This window comes from Nelusetta ayraudi, unplaced genomic scaffold (genome assembly GCF_046127955.1).
Source record: "Nelusetta ayraudi isolate G7.1 ecotype Tasmania unplaced genomic scaffold, CSIRO-AGI_Nayr_v1 ptg000052l, whole genome shotgun sequence".
Taxonomy (NCBI): Eukaryota; Metazoa; Chordata; class Actinopteri; order Tetraodontiformes; family Monacanthidae; genus Nelusetta; species Nelusetta ayraudi.
Genome location: NW_027466102.1, coordinates 7,770,339 through 7,792,923, shown reverse-complemented (window position 1 = coordinate 7,792,923; position 22,585 = coordinate 7,770,339). Strand labels below are relative to the sequence as shown.

At 43.3% G+C, this 22,585-nt stretch overlaps 1 protein-coding gene across 2 annotated transcripts in view; it reads right to left on the bottom strand.

Annotated features, from left to right (window-relative positions):
• Positions 1 to 15,043, bottom strand: part of cnih3 (cornichon family AMPA receptor auxiliary protein 3) — a 31,149-nt gene extending 16,106 nt beyond the window's left edge. For both annotated transcript variants that reach the window (XM_076037884.1, XM_076037883.1), the window contains exons 1-3: positions 14,266 to 15,043; positions 3,087 to 3,155; positions 766 to 813 (exon numbers count right to left, since the gene is read on the bottom strand). In XM_076037884.1, the coding sequence (XP_075893999.1) occupies positions 766 to 813; positions 3,087 to 3,155; positions 14,266 to 14,343 (195 nt within the window). In that variant the 5' untranslated portion in view covers positions 14,344 to 15,043. The remainder of the gene's footprint in view (positions 1 to 765; positions 814 to 3,086; positions 3,156 to 14,265) is intronic.
• Between the last annotated feature and the right edge of the window lie 7,542 nt (positions 15,044 to 22,585).

Sequence of the window (22,585 nt, the reverse complement as noted above, 5' to 3'; positions counted from 1 at the left end):
ACGTGACAAATGACTTTTGTCATCTGCTCCAACACGTGTACGCTAGCACACAATGTTCCTCCTCTGGGTGCTACCATTCAGTCCTTCTGCCTGCCCTCAGCACCGTAAACTGTTGAAGTCTGAATGTGATAAAAAAAAACAAAAAACAAACTTCAAAGCCAACAGATTCTAAAAAAAAACCAAACAAAAAGGAACAGCTGTCACAGTCACGGTTTTCCATCCATGTGTATCATATGCATATTGGACGTTTAGTACACAGTGGTAAGCAAAGTGTTGTGAAAGCGGAAGTGAAATATTCGGCCCGATCTGGCGGGGGAGGGTTCTGATTCTCTGTCCTCGAAAAAGCCCAACCAAATTCTATCCCCTATATTTCATCACAGACTAATACTTTCTATATGGATTCTATATATTTCTACATCATCATTGAAAATATGCGTTGCTGCTGGATGGACCACATCGGTGCAAAATGTTCCCTTGGGCAAGGCAATGCCCCAGATGGGTCCCTTGATAGACACACACACACACACACACACACACTCACACACACACACACACAGTGCTAGCTCTCTTGTAAGAGTAAACATGAACTTATATTCGTTCTTCACAACCCCAACCGTTAACCTCGTCACAATGTACCTACACTGCAGTCCTCACCTTAGAATTAGATCAGGTTTTGACAACTATTGCCAGGATGGGCAAAATTGCATCTATACGTATTACGTATTATGACCAGAAACAAGATTTAAATGGAAAGTCTTTGCTTACCTTCCTCAGTAGGTTGCAGATTCTCTCAATGTTCCGCAGTCTCTCCCGCTGTGGGGAACAAAACACAGGAAAAGTTGTTTACTGTTAAGTTAAGATACTGTTTAAGTTAAGATAAAAAAACAAAACAAAAAAACAACCATCCATTGGTTTTTCAAGATGATTTTATGGCACTTTTTTTTTTATTTTTCAGCTACATTTAATTATACATAAAAAAAATAAAAATAAAAACATGTTTTCGTTTTGGTATTGTCTCTCTCGTTATATAAGTATCCAGGGTGCAAAATCAACTTACAGTATGCATTGACAAAGTAATGGAGTCAATGAGGTCCATCTGTTTTCTGTTTAACAATTTATTAAGCATATCATTTAATTGGTCCGTCTAGACTGATAAAATTCCAAACATCAAGAACATGACCTGAAGAAAGACATACTGTACCATCTGTACACAAAGTATGGCGTTTCAGTGCTCGGATAAAGTAAATGGTAACCCTGAGATTTATCCACTGCCTTCGTGTTGGCGAAAGGTCATTGTAGTTTTTAAGATTTAAGTAGTAAGCAAGACTACACAGTCTTTGTATTTCTAAGTACACTTGAGGTTTATTAATAATGAAAAAGCATGAATTATAAAATTGTAGCACTTAGGTATATAGTTGACTTCAGCTATTCTGAGTTCAACTGCAGCCGTTTTTATTTTGAGGTTTGTGTAGCTTCGGATATTTCACGGTATGAAAGCGCCATGGTTACGTATTAAGGTTGTGAAATGCTTAAATGAGCATTTTACATATTCCTATGGACTATTCCTATGGACTTTGCTAGCAATGGGCTATGTTCGTGTTTTTAAAGTGAGGGTTGCAGAAAATTGCGGAGAACATCAGAAAAAAAAAATGCAAATAAATAAACAATAGAATCAAATTATCTTTGAATTATTATCATCACATATCATCGTGTTATCGTTTGATCATCGCGATTAAATACAATCTATGATATTACATCACACGACTGCCTGCCAGTCAAAAACATTGTTCATGGCTTTGTGTGCGTGAGAAGTGTCAGTTTGAGCCATTCGTCAAGGTGATTTGTTCCTGAAGCTAGTCCAGGAAGTGCAACACGGACGGGTTGGTGACTAAGAGACTGAAGGGACAGCCCAACTGTGGAAGAAAAAAACCTAAGAATTAGCCAAAGAAAAAGGAAAAGAAAGAAAAAGATTCTAAAAGTTGATGACTCTTTACATATTTTACCACATTGTCTGTTGGGGGGTCCGCGGCCAGAAGCTAGTGCTCAAATGTCCGAGTGCTCCTCTGACCACATTTCTTTTAATGTATGACAAAGCATTTACCTGTATTTAGTTGTAAGTTTATTACGAAGCTTTGTCCAACAGGCCAAATCAGTTGGTCTCTGCAAAGACGATGGCCTAAGCAAGTTAAATGCAAGTGCATCCATCCAAAACAAAGCTGTTGTCTGTCAAAAGAAAGCATTTCATCAAACAGACAACTACAATAATGGACTCAAAGCCGTCTGACTCTCTCTGTACTTTTTTTTTTTTTTTTTTCTTACAGTGAAAAGTTAATAGAAGTCCAGAGCTCTTAATTCAAAGTGACCTTCAAACTAACTGCTCAGTCCGCACTGTACTGTTATGCATTATTCAAGAACCAACTCTGTCGGTAAAAGCCTGAAAAACTCAAGGGATAATAATGATTTACAGGATTTTAATTCATCCTGTAATAACTTTTTCAGTGACGTTTCCCCATGAATCTGTGTGAATTATTATTTCCTCACCTCTTGAACTGATTCAAGAGAACTGCTTGAACTGCTTTTGTCTCCATCCATTTTGTGTGTTTGTTTTGCTGCGTCTGTAATAAGCTAACGCCCGTACCCCTCTTGCTCTGTCTCGCTCTGAGGAGCGAGACAGAGCAAGATATATATACATATATACATAAGATATATATACATATATATCTATATATATACATATATATCTATATATATGTATATATATACATATATATATATATATATATATATATATATATACATATATATATATATATACATATATACATATATATATATATATATATATATATATATATATATATATGTATATATATATATATATATATATATATATACATATAGATATTAACATGATTACAACTACAACAACAAACAAATGCCATAACATGCCATAATATCAATGGGAGTGGAGCTCTGTACAAGACCTTTAGGCTTTGCTCCATACTTGCACTGTTTTTAATTGCGGTAAAAAAAAAAAAAAATCAAAATCAAAATCAAAAAATGATAAGCATGGAAAGGGAACCTACTGCATGGAGCGGATTCCCCTGGTCGATAGGAACCTTGAAGTCAGCCTGGAGCTCATCAAAAGCTGTAATCTGGCAGGAGGGAAAGGAAAAGACATGACAATACAGTGAGAAAATACCAACAACGCAAACACATTACTATCACATAATACTACTGACAAGTAAATCATTTGTAAATAAAACTGTATAACTGTGTCTGCAAGTGGCGATAGTGGGGACCTGGAAATACACACACACACACACACACACATATATATATATATATATATTACTGATAATATTAATAAAAATAAATTTGTCCAGTCACCGCTGTCGTCACACACACAAGAAAGAAAACCATGCTTTGACTGAGCGATTGGTCTGCAGCCACGGCCCCACAAGCAGTGTGTAAGCCTCTCAGAGCTCACTGTTGACATCATCAACACAGTACGTTCCCATTACTCAGGCAATCCACTGCAAAACTCCAGCGGTTTCAGCAGCAGAGGTTAAATTGAGGTCTCTAAAGCAAATTTTCAAAGTGGATACATAGGCTTATATTTTCTGAATATATCACCCTATGGGCTTGTGTTTTTAACTGAGGAACACCATGGCACGTGACTGAGCGTCTCCGTGTGTGTCTGTGTTATCCTCATGCAGGAAATTAAAATGAGATAATTGGCAAAGGTTCACAGAAATTCCCGGTTATTTCCCCGAGGCACGCCCTGCACTGATAGGCAGCTCTTTACATGTTATTTCCCATTGGATCCTAACAGTGATCCTGGCTCACTGAATTCCTCTATTACTGTCTGTTAGTCCCCCCCAGCTGTGTGATAGGAGTGTCAGCAGGACTGAAAGGAAAGGTGTTTAAAACTGTGGTGTGGCCAGCCATGTTGTATGGTTTGGAGAAAGTGGCAATGAGGGGAAAAAAACAAACAAACAAGAGGAAGAGGCAAGCCGAGGAACTTTCCATGGAGAGCTGCCTCAGCTGTACGTCTGTGTTTTACAAAGTGAACGCATGGAATCAGGTGTTCATTTTCATCCTCGCCACTCGACACCTCATACAAGTTGTGAACCATGTGAACACATCCGAAAAGTATATTGGCCGACTTGGCTAATATCATCTGTAAAAGTCAGAAATGCAAACTTCTGGCCTTGACCAAACCTTGAGATCCTGTCCATGAAAATAAAGTCATGAACTAAGATTGGAGAGAGATGCATTGAACTTCATACCAAAAATATGAACACATCTCTAACTGTGCTCATATTGATAATGAATGGCCAGCAACTGGAAGGCCAGAAACCCCATTTCCCCCACAGCTTTTCACAGCTATGCAGCATTTGTGCTGCGCCGACCGCCTTGCTTTGGGAAATTCAATGGTAACGACCCTGCCTATGGCCCATGTGTTTCGCAGGAGTCATTAACAGGGCCTTATCAAGTGAGCACATTTATGAGCTTGAGGTATAAGTATTCTTTAATGTATGCATGAGTTACATAAAGGCCTTTGTGCTACAACACAGGGCTCTAGCGGCCTAGGCTTTGACTGGAGTCCACCTTTAGCTGATGTTGGCCCTAGAGCAGGGGTGAGCTTATTAACTAATACTAATGTGGTGGAGCACGGTGGACTGAGCATGGTGTCAGTCTCGTGAAGTGCAGCATTGAAATGCAGCCGCTGTGACACAGATCCTCCAGCTTCATGCTCTGCCAGACCCGGTCACTTGCTTTGTGATGACAGGGAATTAATTTGAATTGAGCCACGTTGCTTTCCATTTGTCTGGGATTGATTGATTCGGTTTCAGTCCTGTGCTGGTGAACAGCTTGAGCGGACGTAAGAAGAGCGTAAAGAAGCCATTATGCTCTTATCTTAGTGCCGCACCTTAGGAATGGGAAACCCCATTATCTGTCCAAGTACTTTTAGGTAGGAGTGGGCGATACTAAATATGTTGGTATTCATCTGATATGGAGTAAAAAACAACAACAACTCAGGCGAACGAGGCAGTCAGCCAGTACACTGCAGCGGAACACAGACACAACCAGCACACTGTACTGTGAACGAAGTGAGAATGTGAGAATGAATCTTTGGCAAATGAGGCAGCCAGCCAGCACTCGAAGGCTCGCAGGAAAGTCGACCCCAGTTCCCAGTGACCGAGCAAGGTAGCCACTGCACCACCAGGTGTCCATTTAACAAAACAACATGTCATTATGTTCATTTGTTGTATTTATTTGCCACACCTTAAAGGCCAGTCCCTGAAAATATTGTCTGGGATGACACTGGTCTGCGGCAAAAAAGGTTAGGGGAGCTGTGGTGTGCCTCAGAGGACAGTTCTTGAACCAATATTATTTAATCTAGCTCTGGGAAATATTATTATGAATAAGGCATAACATACATTTTCATTGTTATGCAGACAATACCCTGCTATCCCACACTCCAAAAACATGCACGTGAGGTCAATTGAACATTCTAAATTGTCCATAGGTGGGCATGTGAGTGTGAATGGTTGTTTGTTGCTATGTGGCCCTGCGATGAACTGGTGACTTGTCCAGGGTGTCATCCTGCCTTCGCCCTAAGACAGCTGGGAGAGGCTCCAGCAGACCCCTGTGACACTGAATAGGAATAAGCGGGTATAGAAGATGAATGAATGAATGAATGAATGAATGAATCTGTCAAACAAACTGAAAGAAAGTGACCAAATATGTAACCAATTAAACTGGAGCCTTAGAGACAGAAGTCGCTAGGGCACCCTTCTTTCATGAAAAGGAACACTGCAGAAGAAAGGCAACTTTTTGTCTTTTAAAGATGGAAAATATGGAAAATGTTCTTCATGTTTGCCCGCCATAAGCCTTTATTATCTGGACATCCAAATTCTTCTCTTAGTACTCTACAACTAATTGAAAAACACAGCTGCACTTTGGCTAACTCAAACTGGGAGCAGAGCTAATAAAAGTGTACTGCATCATTCTCCTAGGGCCTTTGTTCTGAGGATACAGGACTATTAGTAACCTGTAGAGTCTCTAAAAGTAAAACAGTGGGCAGACGTTTTAGCCATTTGTCCTCTTTACTTCTTAGGCAGCCAGACACCCTTAGTTTATTTAACAGTAGAATTAAAACATTATTCTCTGACAGAGCTCATAGTTCGGATCAGCACCGAATATTTTCAGCTAAGCTGCTACAGGCCTTGCATGCTGAAGGAGCTTTCTCTCTCCCGTTAAAGGGAGCTACTCTCCCATCGGTTCCCTTGCTTAAATCTTTTTGTTGTTTATTCATAACAACGCTGCACTTACAAGCACCTGCAAGATAATCCCACAGTGTCTATCTCTCTCCCTGGAACGCTCGGGGTTGCACGGAGGCAACCCCTTTGTTGACTGTGGAGAATTCCATCCGAGACGTTCAGCTAAGGACTGGTAAGTATCCCCATGCCACCCTCGCGCCTCTCATCGCTCCTACCGGGTTTCCAACTGTCACTTCCCATCTGGTCAACACTGCACCCGACCCAGTGGGAGTCATAATTGTGGTCTCACAACTTATGTGGAATTAAAAACACAACAGTACAGAATAAATACGTTCTTTAATAAAATTACATAATAGCTGCAATGGTAATAATGTTTGCTGTTCTAACTGAGCTATCGCTAAAGTGCCAGCAGAAGAAAATGCTTCCCTGTTATTCCTTCAAAGTATTGTTATTGATAAAAAAAAAATTACCAATTAATATTTGGCAATTAAATTCAATAACACAAAATAAAAATACTTGTGAATTACTAAAAAAAAAAAAAAAAAAAAAGAAAAAACAGTAAAAGAAAAGATGCAGAATCACGTAAATCAATTGTAGCGTATGCATTGTGCAATGGAAGTAAGACAAAAACAATGGGGTGACAATGATGGATGAGGAGCCAGCAGAGGTTAATGAATGTAGAGTGATGCTGAGCCGACTGAGCCATACACCAAACAACACTTCCATTATCGCCCCCCAGGGCCTGAAAGCCCTGTTCACTGTTTCAGTGAGATTACAATCAGTTGCATCACCTATGCATTTCTCTCGACAGACGTATTAATGGGGTATTGCTTTGAATTTGCAGCGCATCATGTTCTTCCTGCATACACCACGGAAAAAAAAAAAAATAATAATTCTGCTGTCACAGTGAACCCACCAAGTTACAGAAACATTTTTAGGCAGTCATCTGAAAGATAGTAATCAGGTACCTTGTTTAAACTGAATTGAAGAAAGTCACTATTATATTCCCATTTGCATTAAATACATTCATTAAAAGAAGATGCGTTGATCATCAGCAAAACTTCACACTTCTGGTAGTAATTCTATTGTAATTCTAAAAACAATCTTCTATCAATCGATCAATTCTAAAATAATTACAATAATTCTAGAATTATAATGTCGGTCATATATTGTGAATCTTTTTGATATGTTCATATACCCTGTAGCTCACTCTTGTCTCACTATCGAGGATTTGGCGTTCCCAGTTAAAACCAGAATGAGTTCTCTCACGGTCATCCTCACTGTTTACACAGCAGCCATTTATTCTTTACGTCTTTTCCTCTCTGCCCTGCTTCTCTTTCATCAGAATCACATCACAACTGACTCATGGTCATTTTGTGTGCCCAAGAGCATCTCTTCCAGTGACCCTGCCAATCCAGGTGTTTTGTGAATCAGCTGTTGTGTCAAATCGCAGAGACCAGATGCATTTTGGCAACCTGAGGAAATAGCTACACATTTAAACACGTGTATTGAAACATGATAACTGTTTAACTTTAGAAAATGTGTACCTTTATACTGTACATCAAATCTTTACGCGTCCGTTCTGAATACATTCTTGTCAAATCCCCTTTGAATAACATGAATCAAAAGTTGCCCGTCTGAAGGTTCTGCTGATTAACCACTTTATCTCAAATTAAAACATGTAGATACGTTTGGTTCTACCACTGCTTTTAACAAATCTTCACTGTAACCCCTTAGCGTAACCATAACCATAAAACACACAACCATAAAGCACCTTTATGACAACTTCTGTCCATGTGAGGGTAGTCATGTGAAATGTAGCCATGTATAACAGTAAATATAAAAGAATTATAGCCGAGCACCGCATCTGTATGGTTTCACTTGTGAATGTTAATGTATATATCAAACCAACGGCGTATGTAAATGGCAAATGGCAATGCATTCTGATTCTGATTCTAAAAACGGAAGTCTACGAGTCTATGAGCGTTTGAGTAACACTAGTGGCACCTTTTAAGCATTTTTTTTGCATCTCTAGAGATTTGTGTAAAGCAAAACAAAGAAGCCTTGTGCTCCTCATATGTGAAGCAACAAACGCCCACTGAGTGAGCCACAAAAAATGTCCCATGAACATTAAAACACATATTCTGCAAGCATGTGGCTGTCGAACGAAACAGCTGGTCATGCTAACGCCAGCTAAATGATGCTGGATATAACCCGAAATCCTGAAGGTCACCTTCAGTCACCAGAACTCATTTACCACATTGTGTTTGCCAGGGGACAACTATCAGTGATGTGCCTGCCTGCAAGGGAATATTGCGTTTTTAGCAGAGTTCTTTGTCGGATGCAGGTCCATCACTGTAACTTGTTAGTTTGTCCGAATTTTCTAAATGATGTTTTTCCCCTTTAGCATACTTTATCAGTTTTACATAGGCTTATTGTGGAGGGCTAGTTTCTCATCCAGCTGCTGTATTCCCCTTTCCAGCTGCTGTATTCCATACTGTGAAATGGTTCAGTGCCAGCTTTAATGGTACTTTTCTTTAATTGAAAAAAATTCCTTACAGAGAATCCAACAGCTGGCACATGAGACTCGTGGAAGGTTTCCAAGGTTGCTTGTCTGTTAATTAAAACTTCAATAATCACTTACGTGCAAGATCCCATGAGAGGCTGCACTCGTTTAACGAAAGGAAAAGATGTGGTGGCATTAGGTGAAATTATCTCATTCTCCCACAAAGTTCTGTTTAAACTGTGATCAATAATTAGTATATAATAGTCTACTAAGTTTACTACACTTTTGCAGTCAGAACATTTGAGAAATATGGACTGTGTGAGGTATACATAATTTCACATTTGAGGTGATTAGAGAAATTTGTGGTGTTACCCTGCTATGCTGCTATTGGGGCAAAACACTGCATGCACATCTGCAAGATAGTACAGATAATCTATAGATCACTCATGGGGTCACAGCAGTACAGGGAAGGAGAACAGGTGGCAAAACGACATTAAATAGAACAGAATGGTTATAAAATAAAAATTGTTACATAAAATAGTAATCGGGACAAAAGGTTGCAGCTAATGTGACCAACAATAAAGTGACAAGAAATTGCAACATTGACCAGATGTGACTTAGTCATTTCAGAGGTGTGTAAGCCTTGTTCAAGACTGCCAGCCAAAATCCGATTTTTATCCCAACCAGATTGAAACTGGATGGCTCTTTTGTAGTCTGATTGAAACCACCTGCGGGAGGCAGTTTCAAATCGCTTTTTGGACAGATGCATCTCAGTCTGAACCTCTCCAAACGCACCGATCGGTTTTGAGCGTCCGTGACGTCACTCTTTGCGACGCAAGACCCAATGCGCCAGACCAGAGAGCTCCGTTCGAGGTGCGGAGCTGTAACGTAATGGGGCAGACAGAAGAAGTAGAAAACAGCAGTCCCTGGACAGAGGAGGAAACTCATTGCCTCATCAGTCTGTGGGGAGAGAGCTCCAGGGCAAACAATCGCAGCAAGTACCGCTGTCGCAATTATATGAAGTCACACGCTACACGTGCTGGACAACGCCTCCGCTCCGACGTCGTTGCTACAGCAACCTGTCAGATCGGTCAATAATGTGGCCCAGTCTGAACAGAGCCAGACCCCATTTGGCACCTTGCTAAAAACAGTGTGGACAGACCGCCCAGATTTGAGAGGGAATCTGATTTGAATCAGATTTACGTGCAGTCTGAATGCAGCCATAGTCTCTTCAATGTGTCCCAGGTCTGTACCAGGGCGCCTTAGCCACCTCAACAGGTTCCTTTGGACGCAGAGGAGATGCGGCTCTACTCCAAGTTCCTCACGGATGACCTAACTTCTCACCCCATCCCTCAGGGAGAGCCCGACCACCCTGCCGAGGGAACTCATTTTGGCCACTTGTGTCCCTGACCTTATTCTTTGGGTCATGACCCAAAGCTCATGAACATTGGTGAGAGCTGAGAGGTAGACTGACAGGTAAATCGAGAGCTTCGCCACCACAGATTGGTTTAGCATTCGCATCACTGCCGACAGTGCTGCAATCCATCTGTCAATCTCCCTCTCTATCCATCCCCCACTCGTGAATAAGACCTTGAAGATACTTGATAATGAGATAGTTGAACTCCTCTACCAATCCACCCTTTTCGGGCTGAGGACCATGGATGGCCTCAGACGTGGAGGTACTAATCCTCATCCCAGCCGCTTCACACTTTGGTTGCGAACTGCTTCAGCGAGAGCTGCAGGTCAGAGCACAATGAAGCCAAAAAGACCACATTCTCCGCAAACAGCAGGGTGGGAAGCTGGGGTCACCGAAGTGTAAACCCCCAACCCTCTAGAAATTCTGCCCATATCAACTCTGAACCGGTAGGCAGCCCTTTGTCACCAGTTGTGTACAATTTACTACTCGCTACCTGTGACACATACCAGGCTCCCACTCACAATTATGCCCAATGTGCATAATGATATCGGATTATATAAGATTCCATTAAAGTAAATAACAATGCATCCAATCTTAAGTACGAAACACGCTCTCAGGCAGACTTAAATGTCCGCAGTGTCCTACAGGTGTCAAAGGTGCTTGCCTTGGGCTCCAACCAGTGGACCAAAATATTATGTCAGCAAAAAAAAGGTGATCTTCTATTTTTACATTATTTGCCATCTGCAAATGAGGTTAAGTTTGCCTACGGCGATAGATGCACTAGAACCACCCCTGATCTGTATCTCTCCATATCAAGCTGCCGTACGAACATGGCGATCCAAGGTGGTGAACCCCTGTGGGCAAGACCCTTTCTACATGTGTATATAAAAGAACTGCTCAGTGTATATTCTACTAAACTACTTTTACTTTACAGTGATTGTACACTTACAGAGGCGACAAGGTGGCAAAGAGGTTAGCGCTGTGGGTTCGATCCATGGTCTGGGGTCTTTCTGTGTGGAGTTTGCCTGTTCTCCCTGTGTCTGTGTTCCTTCCACAGTCCATTAGCATGCATGTGAGGTGAATTTGGAATTCTAAATTGACCGTAGCTGATGGAGATGGGTGTGAATGGTAGTGTTTCTTTGTTTGTCTTTCAATGTTGCCCTGCGACTTGTCCAGGGAGTCACCCTGTCTTCGCCCCATGACAGCAGTCAGTGGCTTAGTCCGATTATGATCGGAGTTTGAGAACTCCGATTGGAATCGGAGAACTCCGATTGAGACACCCAGATAATGCGATTGGAATTCGAATTTCTCTGCCATGTATATGCCTAAGTCGGACTATTAACTGGACAACGCGAGTGCGCACGCGCCACGCCTCCCTCTCGCGACTCATGACCGCACAACTACGTCGTCTAACAAAACAGACGGCGCGAAAACAACCTGGCAAACGCGAATAAGAATGTTCGCATTTGGAGAGAGGATGAGACCGGGCCGATGCTTTCTCTTCTAAAAGAGACGGACATAAAATAACGCGCAACGGAGACCTTTTTAAAAAGGGTAGCGCAGCAAATGCAGGGCTCCGGCTTTGCGCAGCCCTGAACAAATACGTATTCGTTCGTATTTATATTTCTACCCTTTCGTTCACTTTTTTTGTAAGTTAGAAGCATTTTAACGTTGTAAATAAAAGCACACCAAAGAGATGTTTATCTGATTTGTTTTTATTTTGGTAATTTCGCTGTTATTCTGCTGGAAACGGCGTGCAGCGACACGAGCTTCCTCCACGGTCGGCACTTTAATGTGCGTGTGTATAACTGAAGACACTGTTCCTTTGCGAAACCTGTACAAGTCTATTAAAAAAAATCTTTCTTTTAAGATTTTCTTTCTCTAATCTAATGTCTCTGAGGTACAACCCTCTTGCATGGATTTCCTCCTCGTCTTTTAACACGATGATTTTACAAACATTTCTATTTCTGTTTTCTTCAAAAGAGCTTTCTTCTTTACTCATTACCTCCTCGCTCGGCTCGATTGAGATAGTCAGTACGAAAAAAGATTGATGATAACATCCCAAAGATATTTTCTGAATTATTCCCAAACTAACGACAAATAGAAAGGCTCTGCTGTGTAAATGATGGGTTCAGTGGATACACACACCCACATATGCATGCACACACACAGACGTGAAGATAATGAAAGACTGATAAGGGTCAGAAATGGGAGAGGGGTGCAGATACGGTTGGCTGTAATGTGATCGGAGTCATCTGTGGTTATTCTCAGAGTGAGAAATGACGAATGTTACTTCCTGACAAGGTCAGTTACAGTACATGCTCGTGAGAGCTGTTAATGACTCCCTCCTACTCGTCTTGTTTGTTGACACTTTTCTTCATTATTTCACTTCCCCTCCTCCCCTTCATAAAGTCAATATGCTCACCCTTCCAAGAACATCTTGATTCTCCTTTCAGGCGTTCACAGTGATAGCCAAGTGGTTACGTTATTCAGTATTTCGGATAGTTTTTAAGAACAAGAATTGGTTAGGCGGTGGGAGGCTGACTTAGAGGATGGCTGCCTGCCAGACTGGCTGACAGAAGCAAGGGAGCCTATGAAAAAAAAAACAACAACAACAACAGGAAAAAAATAAAAAAATCTTGCAGAATTTGGCAGGTGGCTGATGTTAATATGCTGCCTCGGCTCTGTAGAATGCCTCAGCAGCTCTGCGCATTCCCAACTCGCAGCCTCCTCCTAATTATGTTTCCTCTCAGAGTGGAGCTCCAGCTGAATATGCTGAACGCCCGAGTGTGAAAGAGAATTGCAAAATCAGTGGTGCAGGTATCCCCGCCGTTTCCCTGTCACCGAAAACAGATTTCTTTTTTTTTTTTTTTGAGCAAGATGAAGAACAATATGTTCTCAACCATTGAAAAAAAAAAATACATTTCTCTAACAGTTTTTTTTTTTTTTTTGAGGATCGTTTTTAGGCCATGCTTTGTTTTCCACCTCAGCAAACCACTATCCCCCCCGTTTTAATTGTACAACTGTGCTCTGCTCTTGCCCTCCTGATCAGTGCCTCCTTTGCACTGCAGTCTGCTGAGAGACAGGACTGCTCGCTGTAATTGCCAGAGGATCACTTATCCCCAAAAATGCAGCAGGGTTTGTCTGTGTTTTCATACAGACACTCATGCAGCATGCAGGAGGGGATGGGAAAGAGTGGGGTGGTGGTGGTGGGGGAGTATGGTGGGAGGGGGGGGGGGCAACAGGCTGAAAGACCTGACCCAAATCTGTCTTTACATAAGACTTGTGCATGATGGAAATGTTGCTCTAGGAACAAAAATAATGTGATTATTCAAATATCCTATTTCAGTGCAGCGGTAGCGGCACCGCGCGAGGACGAGCCGCGGCTTGATAAACGGTCGTAGGGAAGAAGGGGTGTGGGGGTGTGGATGGGAGGGGGGAGGGGGAGCATCACGCTTAATAAGATTCTTTTAATTGATCCGGAAGGGATAGCCTTTTAAATATATATATATGTTTTTTTGTTTTTTTTTAATTAATTTGCGGGTCGCTGCTGCCGCACATTTCCAGCGTCCCTGACGCGACAGCGTGAATATTTACCGCAGCTGGATGAGGGGGGGAATGAAGAGGGGGAGGTGGTGGCAGCTGATGGAAGGTGGATGATACAAGAGCAGGTGCCTCGCCGCGCTTGCCGTGTCAAATTATCAGCGAGGAACCACGTCGCCCTGCAAATGCTGTGGACGGCGTGACGCCCCCCCCGCCCCCCCTCTCCCCTGTAACGCTTGTAATGCACATGTGACGGAAACGGTCTATGCAACACACAATTTAAATATATATATAGAGAGAGAGGGAGGGAGAGAGAGTGGGAGAGAGAGAGCGAGAGAGAGAGAGCGAGAGAGAGCGGTTATAGACACGAGACAATGTCGCGGGTGGCACACACACAAAACAACCATTTCAAACATCGCGTTTCACGCACACGCACGCGCACACAGTCTTTGGTGGTGGTGCCGCTGGTGGTGGTGGTGGTGGGGGGGGGGGGGGGGGGGGCTACTTACGTGCCATATTGCAAAGAAAATCAGCGACACGCAGAGGACCAGAGACAGCATGTAGCAGAAGGCAGCGAAAGTGAACATAGTTTCGTTGGGAAACGGCTGGTAATTTCCCGGAGAAGCGCGATCCCGCCGACAAACATGTATAAACGGCAGAGGAGAGGGTTGATGGTGGGGAGAAAAAAAAAAGGGGGCTGTGGGTAGGTGGGTTGGAGGGGCTGAGCCGTGGACAAAGTTCTCACGGTGCCATGGAGAGTCGATGCGATGATGATCGCCCCATGACTTCTTCTACCTGCAAGCCAGAAAAAAAAAAAAAAAAAAAAAAAACTGTTGCAGGGGGGGAGGCAGAAAAAAAAAAAAAAAAAAAAAAGCCGTTTCCAAGAAGATGAGCCGCGCGTTTCTGGAGCTTCCTTCCCTCCCCGCCGCCGCCAACCGCTTGCTTTGCTTTCAAATCACTGCACTTGGCATGGTCTGCTCAACGAGGCCAGCGTTTAAGCACAGAGCGTTTAGGGATGAGTGGATGCAGATGTCTGAGCTTCCGCGCAGCCGGCAGAGGCGCTTCTGGGGGGTGGGGGGGTGGTTGGTTGGAATCCCACAGCTGCTGCTGCTGCTGCTGCGCCGACGGAGGGCTGCGTCTGCATCTGCGTCGTCGCTGCCACCGCCGCCGCCGCCGCCGCCGGAGAAGAAGATCATGGATCCTGCTGACCGGAGCTTTTAAATGTCTCACCGTTGAACCTATCACGGCGAGCGCGTGAAGGACGCGCGAACAGGTGGATTTAAAAGAGCCAAGGCTCCTCCTTTTCGCGCGCGCGCCACCCCCCCTTCCCCCGCCCCGCCCCGCCCCGCCCCGCCTCCACCCGTCCCCCCCGACCCCCCCCCTTTTTTTTGCACACGCGGCGCTATAATGTCACTGCGATTGTGTTTCCTCATCGGAAATCAATGGCAGCCTTCAGAAAATGAAAAAAAAAAAAAAAAAAAAAAACGAGTGAGACTTGAGCCTAATTTTAAACGTAAATCAACAAAGGCCGAGTTTAATAGAAACCTCATCGACATCAACAGCCGAATATGCAGGCATGTGAAGACGGAGGGAGCCCTCGTTTTTTTTTTTCTTCCTTTCGCTGGTTGCATAATGTACCTGGAGTCACCATGCGACGATTTGCTCGACTCCATTGTTATATTGGGTCATTAAAACTAGAAAATCCTCCCTATAAATAATTGTCTGCGCAGAGAACAAAAAATATATGGTACTGTATATGTAAAGATTGCAGTATTGTGTTTAGGTGGGCGAGGCGATCCAACTCCACAACACCGAAAATGATAACATAACGTTTCCTTCAACGCTATGCGATGATAAACAAGGTAATGTTTACAGAAAATCGATCAAAAGGTGATCTCTCACTCTCTCTCTCTCTGTAGTTATATCATCCAACACCAATCATTTTTGTTTGAACTAAAAGATTTGGAACAGAACCCAGGACCCACCCAGTTGCCCGGGTAACAATGTTAAGCAGGCCACACTTGGTAAGTGCCACTATGTCTCGTGGATGCACCCGAACTGAACACCTCGTGTGACAGCAAAGCTTTCCACAAGCAATAATTATGATTTAATTTCAGGACACAATAACAGTTTGGGCTTCTTACAAAGAAGCCTGAATTGTTTTGTTGATTCGTTGGCTTTCTGAAAGTGTCACAGCATTTTTGGAAATGGAGACGGTCCAATTCCAAGCCTGAGGCCTTTCTGTGTGGAGTTTGCATGTTCTACTTGTGTCTGCGTTGGTTCTCTCTGTGAGGTGAATTAGAAACTCTGTATTGACTGAGTTGTGTGTGTGTGTGTGTGTGTGTGTGTGTGTGTGTGTGTGTGTGTGTGTGTGTGTGAGAGAGAGAGAGAGAGAGAGAGAGAGAGAGCGAATAGTGTTCTGTCTCTCTAGATGGCCCTGCAATGAACTGGCGACTTGTCCAGGGTGTCACCCTACCTTCGAGACAGAGAGAGAGAGAGAGAGAGAAAGAGAGAGAGAGAGAGAGAGAGAGAGAGAGAGAGAGAGAGAGAGAGAGAGACCTACTCTTCTGGGTCCGCAGCTGCAGAGACTCTTATCCCTTTCGTGACAATGCCACCTACTGGACGAGGAGAGTAAAAACCATAAACCACATTTTCGTGTATTGCGTGTATACATAGGTTTATAGTGTGCCTTCTCGTTTAGTCCTGGCTGCTATCATGTGTTAGCATTGTTTGCTAGTTGTTTTGTATGGTTTGATCTGTTCCTTTTTGATGAGTATTTGTTAGACCTGACTGACAGGAAGTCCAAAAATCTTGTACTGTACTAATCAAACCAACCAAACCAACCACAACAAGGAAAAGGAAAAGTGTCCACTCCTTGCTTTTGTCGTGAGAATTCGAAACGAAGACTGTTAAAACACTTTTCAGAATGGAGAGCAGAGAAAAAAAGAACGAAATGAGAAAGACATATTGCCAAGCTTTAAGACTTTGGCAATGTTAATGTTTCATATCCATGTCAACAAAATAGGTTGATGATTATAAAACCAAAACAGAACATGCATTTCACATTTATCACTTACGCAACAATTGCGATCAATGTTGCTTTTCAATGACGTAGAGGGCGCTGTCTTGAAAACAAGGGGTCTAGGACAGCGGTCTAAATCTACTCCAGGTAAATCCTCTCCAGGTCTGCACACACACACACACACACACACACACACACACACACACACACACACACACACACACACACACACATATATATAGTTAGTGAGTTAGTCGCCATATCTCTATGGAAACCAGCTCGCCTGTTTTTAAGTGCTTACATTTGGGTGACTGCTCGCGTCTTCCAATAAACCAAAGAAGAAGAAGGTGGACGAGATATCCTGGTTTGGGTGCGCAGGCCACTTTAGCTCAGAGGCAAGCTCAGGCGGGAGAGGGATAGTGAAAGACGCTGCAATCTAAAATATAACCACTTGATGTCGCTGTTTCTTTTTCTTTTTTTTAAATCTATATATTACACACTTTACCTTTAACCCTGTTTTCTATAAGAAGATGGAATGCCTTCTCTTATAACGATTTATACTGAAATTCTAAAGATGCAGGAGCATAGAAAATGTGGTATTACAATAACTAACAGTAAGAAAGGATAACATACGTGATGTGTCTTAAATGTATCATGCGTGATATAATAGGAAGTAAGCATTTAGCCTAAAGTACATTGTACGTTGATGTTTCATCATTTTATGAAAATGTAAGCCAATACATGTTTCACATCACCTCACTTTATAGTTTTAATCATTGATTTCATGCACTGCCCACCACTCAGGGGAAGGGTCAAATGCGGAGGACAAATTTCGCATCCTTCGGGATGTGACAATAAGTGGGACTTCAACTTTAACCTTTAACTTTACATGCACACACAAAATATCCAGGTCAAACAGTTGAAGCTAAGGTATTACCTATTGTTTTACTCTAGATTAGGTCATTTCTGATGTGCCAAAGTGTCCTCTTCTTGTAGGCAGCAGTAGTTTTGCTTGCACAGTTGAACATCATTTGCAAAGAGTGTGAAGTGTCTAAAAGGATTATAATTAAAGATTATTTTTTTAAAAACTCCACGTATTTATAAGCCATAATGATTTTATTTATTAGACTATGGTCAAATTGATCGTTACTGTTTTTACTTTCACTTTTCTTTATTGATCTGGGGAAATGTAAACATGTCATTATAGAATTACCATCCTGAAGACAAGTTCATCTAACCAGAATCGTCAAAATCAAGACCTGGTTATCTGGGTCATTCATTCTTTTGGACGTCATGAATCCAGGAGAAGGCCAAGCTCCTTCTGGAATCTTAGATTCCAAGTAAGAGGTGAATTCATCGCTTGAGGTGGAGAGAAAAAAAAACTACTGTAGGCCCTCATGAGATCCTAACTTCAGAGTGACACGGGCAGTAGTGGGAGTGACCAAGAGAGGGAGTTAAAGAGCGAAACGGCGGAGCGCGATAGCGGTAAGTAACATTCAGTGTAAATACTCGCCCTCGATTGCTTACAGACGCAATCATTTTGCCAAAAAAATGGCCATCCCCACGATCAGGCGCACGCGCTGTGTGGATGTGAGTCAATGTTCCAGGCTTATTGATTACTTATTGCACTTTTTTTCTTAGAGATCATTAAACATATGGCTCGTTCACCACAGGTTCCTGACCCCTTTCATAGCCAACTGTTGATGTACGTGTTATCCTTAATTGGATGATTGCAATCAAGCGCTTTCAATTCATCACATTATAACTTTTTTCTCCCCCCCTCCCATGATGACATAATTTTCTGGCCGTGATGGCTGAGGTGAAGGCCCAGCTGTAGTGCTCACGGTTCACTACTATTTAGACTTCTACCAAAGCACTGTAATAAAAAATAATAATAATAAAATAATAATAATGACAGTCAATCATAACTGGAAATAATTTCATATTTACTGGTTTCATATAAATACATTTCATTGACATTATCAAAACAGATGCTGAATAAACTGTAGATAATTCGCAGCAGCGTGACACCCCGCAGCATGAATCCGTTTTTACCACTGGATGGCGCTAGGAGTTCAAAAATGATTCACACGGGAACCTCATTAAAAGACAGTTAATATAAGAGACTGACGACCAAAATATTGTACAGTCTTTTCTTATCCTTTTGCTGTTTTTACATTTATATGTCAATCATTCGTCTCTGACTATAATAATCGAGTGAAATAAGACATGCAGGAAAACATTGCCTTTTCACAGCACGCAAAAACTGAATGTTGGCTGACTTTCCCATCTGGTAACGTGTTAACTAGCAAGCGCTGTTGTTACATGTTGTTATAGATATTTCGTAGATATTTTTTTAAATGACATGCTTATTTGTAAATTAATCATCAGTGTATGATGCAAGTACATAATGTAGTTGTGGGAGGGAACCTTTCAGGCTCCCAGTAGAACCACAAGGAATATTTGGACCAGTTGAGCATCAAACACCTCCTATCAGGCCCCCTGCCAACAGCCCTAGGGGCCTTGTGATTGCCTCTCACACAGACTTCCCAATGTCCAACCAACTCCACTGGTCTGCATGACATCCAGCGTCCTGCACAGAGGCCAACTGGACTATCTGGACTCTGACTGTCTGCCCAGCTCAGCCCAGCCCAGCCCAGCCCAGCCCAGAGCTGTAGCCCCTGTTTGTCCCCCTTCTATGACTGCTAGGGGGCCAGGCACCTATGTTTTGGGGGCAGAGGTTGGATATTTTTCACATCAGCAGCTCCAGCAGTGGGCCAGTCGTGCTTCAGACCCATGGGTGGTTGCCACTTCAACCCATAGGTACAAGCTTCAATTCTGCCGCTGGCCACCTGGTCAGGATGACCATAATCAACAACCTGGCAAAAGACCTTGTATTGGACCAGGAGCTATGCACCCTTCTCACCAAGGATGTTATGGAGGCAGTGAACCCTCTTACACACGTCAGTGGCGTTTCACTCTCACTACTTCCTCGTGCAATAGAAGATGGACGGCTTTCACCCAATTTTGGATCTCAGAGGGTTCAACAGGTTCATGTATGTCCCGCTATTTCACATGGTGGCCATGGCATATTTTGAGTTCCTTCACTTCTCCTATCGTATCCACCACCCATGGTCGGACAACACATTGACAGTGTTTCACATCAACCATCAGGGGAGGGAAGTCTGCGCAGCTGCTGAAGAAGTTGTGGGATCTCCTCATGTGGGCTGATCCCACCTGTTAAGCCTTCGGGCAATGTATACCATCAGGAGTACAGAACCACCTGGCAGACTTCCTTTCCCAAAAGAAACCTCCAGTCAAGGGAATGGCAACTCAACCCCAAGGTAGTGGACACTGTTTGGACCTTCTGTGGCACGGCAGAGGTGGGATTCTTTGCTTTAGCGTTGTAAACCCACTGACCTCTCCAGTTCTCCTTTGGTCAGTGTTTCAGAGAGTCCTTCAGGAGGCTCAGAGAATTCTGCTGGTGGTCCTCTTTTTGCCGCGGAGGAGGTGGTTTTCTCTACTGCACAGACTCTGTCGCAGTGCAGCATGAATCTTCCCTCTTGGGAAGATCTCTCCCAAGAGGATAGATCCTCCGTCCCAACTGGGGGCTGCTGGAGGGCCTGAGCCCGAGTTCAATTTGTGTGCCGACCTGTCAGCCTTGCCGTTCCACTTGTCTGCAATTTTAAAATAGGTGGAAACTGCTTTCCAACAGATAGAGCACAGGTGCATTTCCTGCGAGACTGCATTTCTCATGGCGATTTCCTCAGCGAAGCATGTCAGTGAGATGCACGCCACAGCATTCCTCCCTAAAATACTGTCCTGTACAAGCCTCAATCACCCTCTTCGGCTCGCTCAGGTTGCCCCTCCTCCTGGGTAGGGTGAGATCTTGAAATCTTGAACTGTTGTGCCCAATGTGGGCCCTTAGGGTCTACATTACAACTACTAAAGGTATCTGGTACTCTGACCAGCTCTTCCTCTGTTATCATGACCTTAACAGGGGTTGTGCCGTCTACAAACACCGTCTGTCCCGTCTGGAATGAGGTGCCGCTCTACACCGTGGGTAACATTTGTGCTGCGTCACCAAACACTTTCTTCAGGTTCTACAGGGTGAATGTGGCCACTCCCCATCCACTGTCTGTGGTCCTGTGAAGGTTTGTGAGCCAGAATCCTTCTGACTTTGCTGGTGTACTCGACGACATCTTGTGCTTAAAACACCACCTGTGGCGGGCAGCATCGATGACGTTTGCAACTATAGTTCTATGAATCCCAGATGACCACCAGAGTCAGAATCCTGGTGTGATTAATATAATTCGATCTCACTCTAATGCTGGGTACATTCACTGACTTAAATCATGCTTTTGCCCCATAGTCAGGTGCATTAGGTCTGAATATCAATAATGAAGTATGACTGTATAGACGTTTATTATTAATCATGTTAGTTCACTGACTGAAGGAGCCTGTGACAACCTGAGCCTGTGCATGTATGCAAGTAATCGGTTTATTAAGTGTTTGCTACTCAAAAACAAGATTTATGAAATGCTGTTGCTCCTCTAATCGATGCCATATATAATATTCACTGCAGCACATTTGATCCCCGGGGCCTTTCTGTGTGGAGTTTGCATATTCTAACTGTGTCTGGGTGGGTTGTGCAGATTGTTAATGTGTTCTTTTGGCCCTACAATGAAAAGGCAAAGACCCAGAGACAGATCAGATAAGCCCCTGAGTGCATGCATACTTCTAGACAGAATGCATATTGCATACGTTTCTGACTCGACTCAGCTCCAGTCGAGTAGGTACTAAAAAAAAAAGTACCTGCTACCAGGTACTACCACCTAATGGAAAAGCATAGAAATAGAACATAGCAGAGCCAAGTAGGGGCCAGTGGAAATAGTTAGCACTTATTTGTAGGTGCCAAGGTAGCAGTGAGAGGTAAACTCGACTTTTATTAATGTGAGCATTATGTATATTGACAATTGGGAGGAAACAAATTTAATGAGGAACGACTGACAGGGCTTTTAATTGTACTGAGAAGTGAAGGGAACATGCAGGTGGTGTAACAGTGACGTAGCTCTTATCAGGTCATTATACTGTGGTTAAAAAAAAAAAAAATGCAGTTACAAAAAAGTATGTTTTAATTTAAAGGGATGCAATGATACTTTATAGAGACTGAAACACTTTGGAAACTGGCCAAAAAACAAACAAACAAACAAACAAAAACGCCACTACTTTGTTTATTAAAAATGAAAAATCTCAAAGGGGACAGCCATGGCCTGCTCCTGCTCCTCTGCAATGCCACTGTTGCCCAGCCTGTGCAAAGCACTCAGCGTGATGCACCAGTCGGGTCTTCCCCATTCAGGAAGCCCTGATACTGACTCATCACTACAACTTAGCCGCCCGCCACCGACCTGCGGTGTCGTCTGTCTGTCCTCTCACAACTCTCGACTGCTTTTTTTGTTTTTGTTTGTTTGTTTGTTTGCCTTTTAACTCCCCCCCCCCCTCCCCCTTTAAAAATAGCCACCGCCCGCCCGCACCCCCATTCAACACAGCCACATGCTTCACAGCCGAGCACATAAATCAGGCGCCGCCGCTGGCGTGAGGCGCTGCAAAGGCAGACTGCTGGCGCAGGCAACACATGCGCCCCACGCCGCCGCAGATCGTCGCTGGTACCGGGGCCGCTGCGTGCGAACGAGACTCGGGAGTTTGGCGGTGGAAGGGGGGGCGGGGGCTCTCCTCCGAAATGCGGAATGGCTCGACGAGCCAACGGCGTGGGGCTCATCGGCCAACGCGCGTGATTATTATTTTGT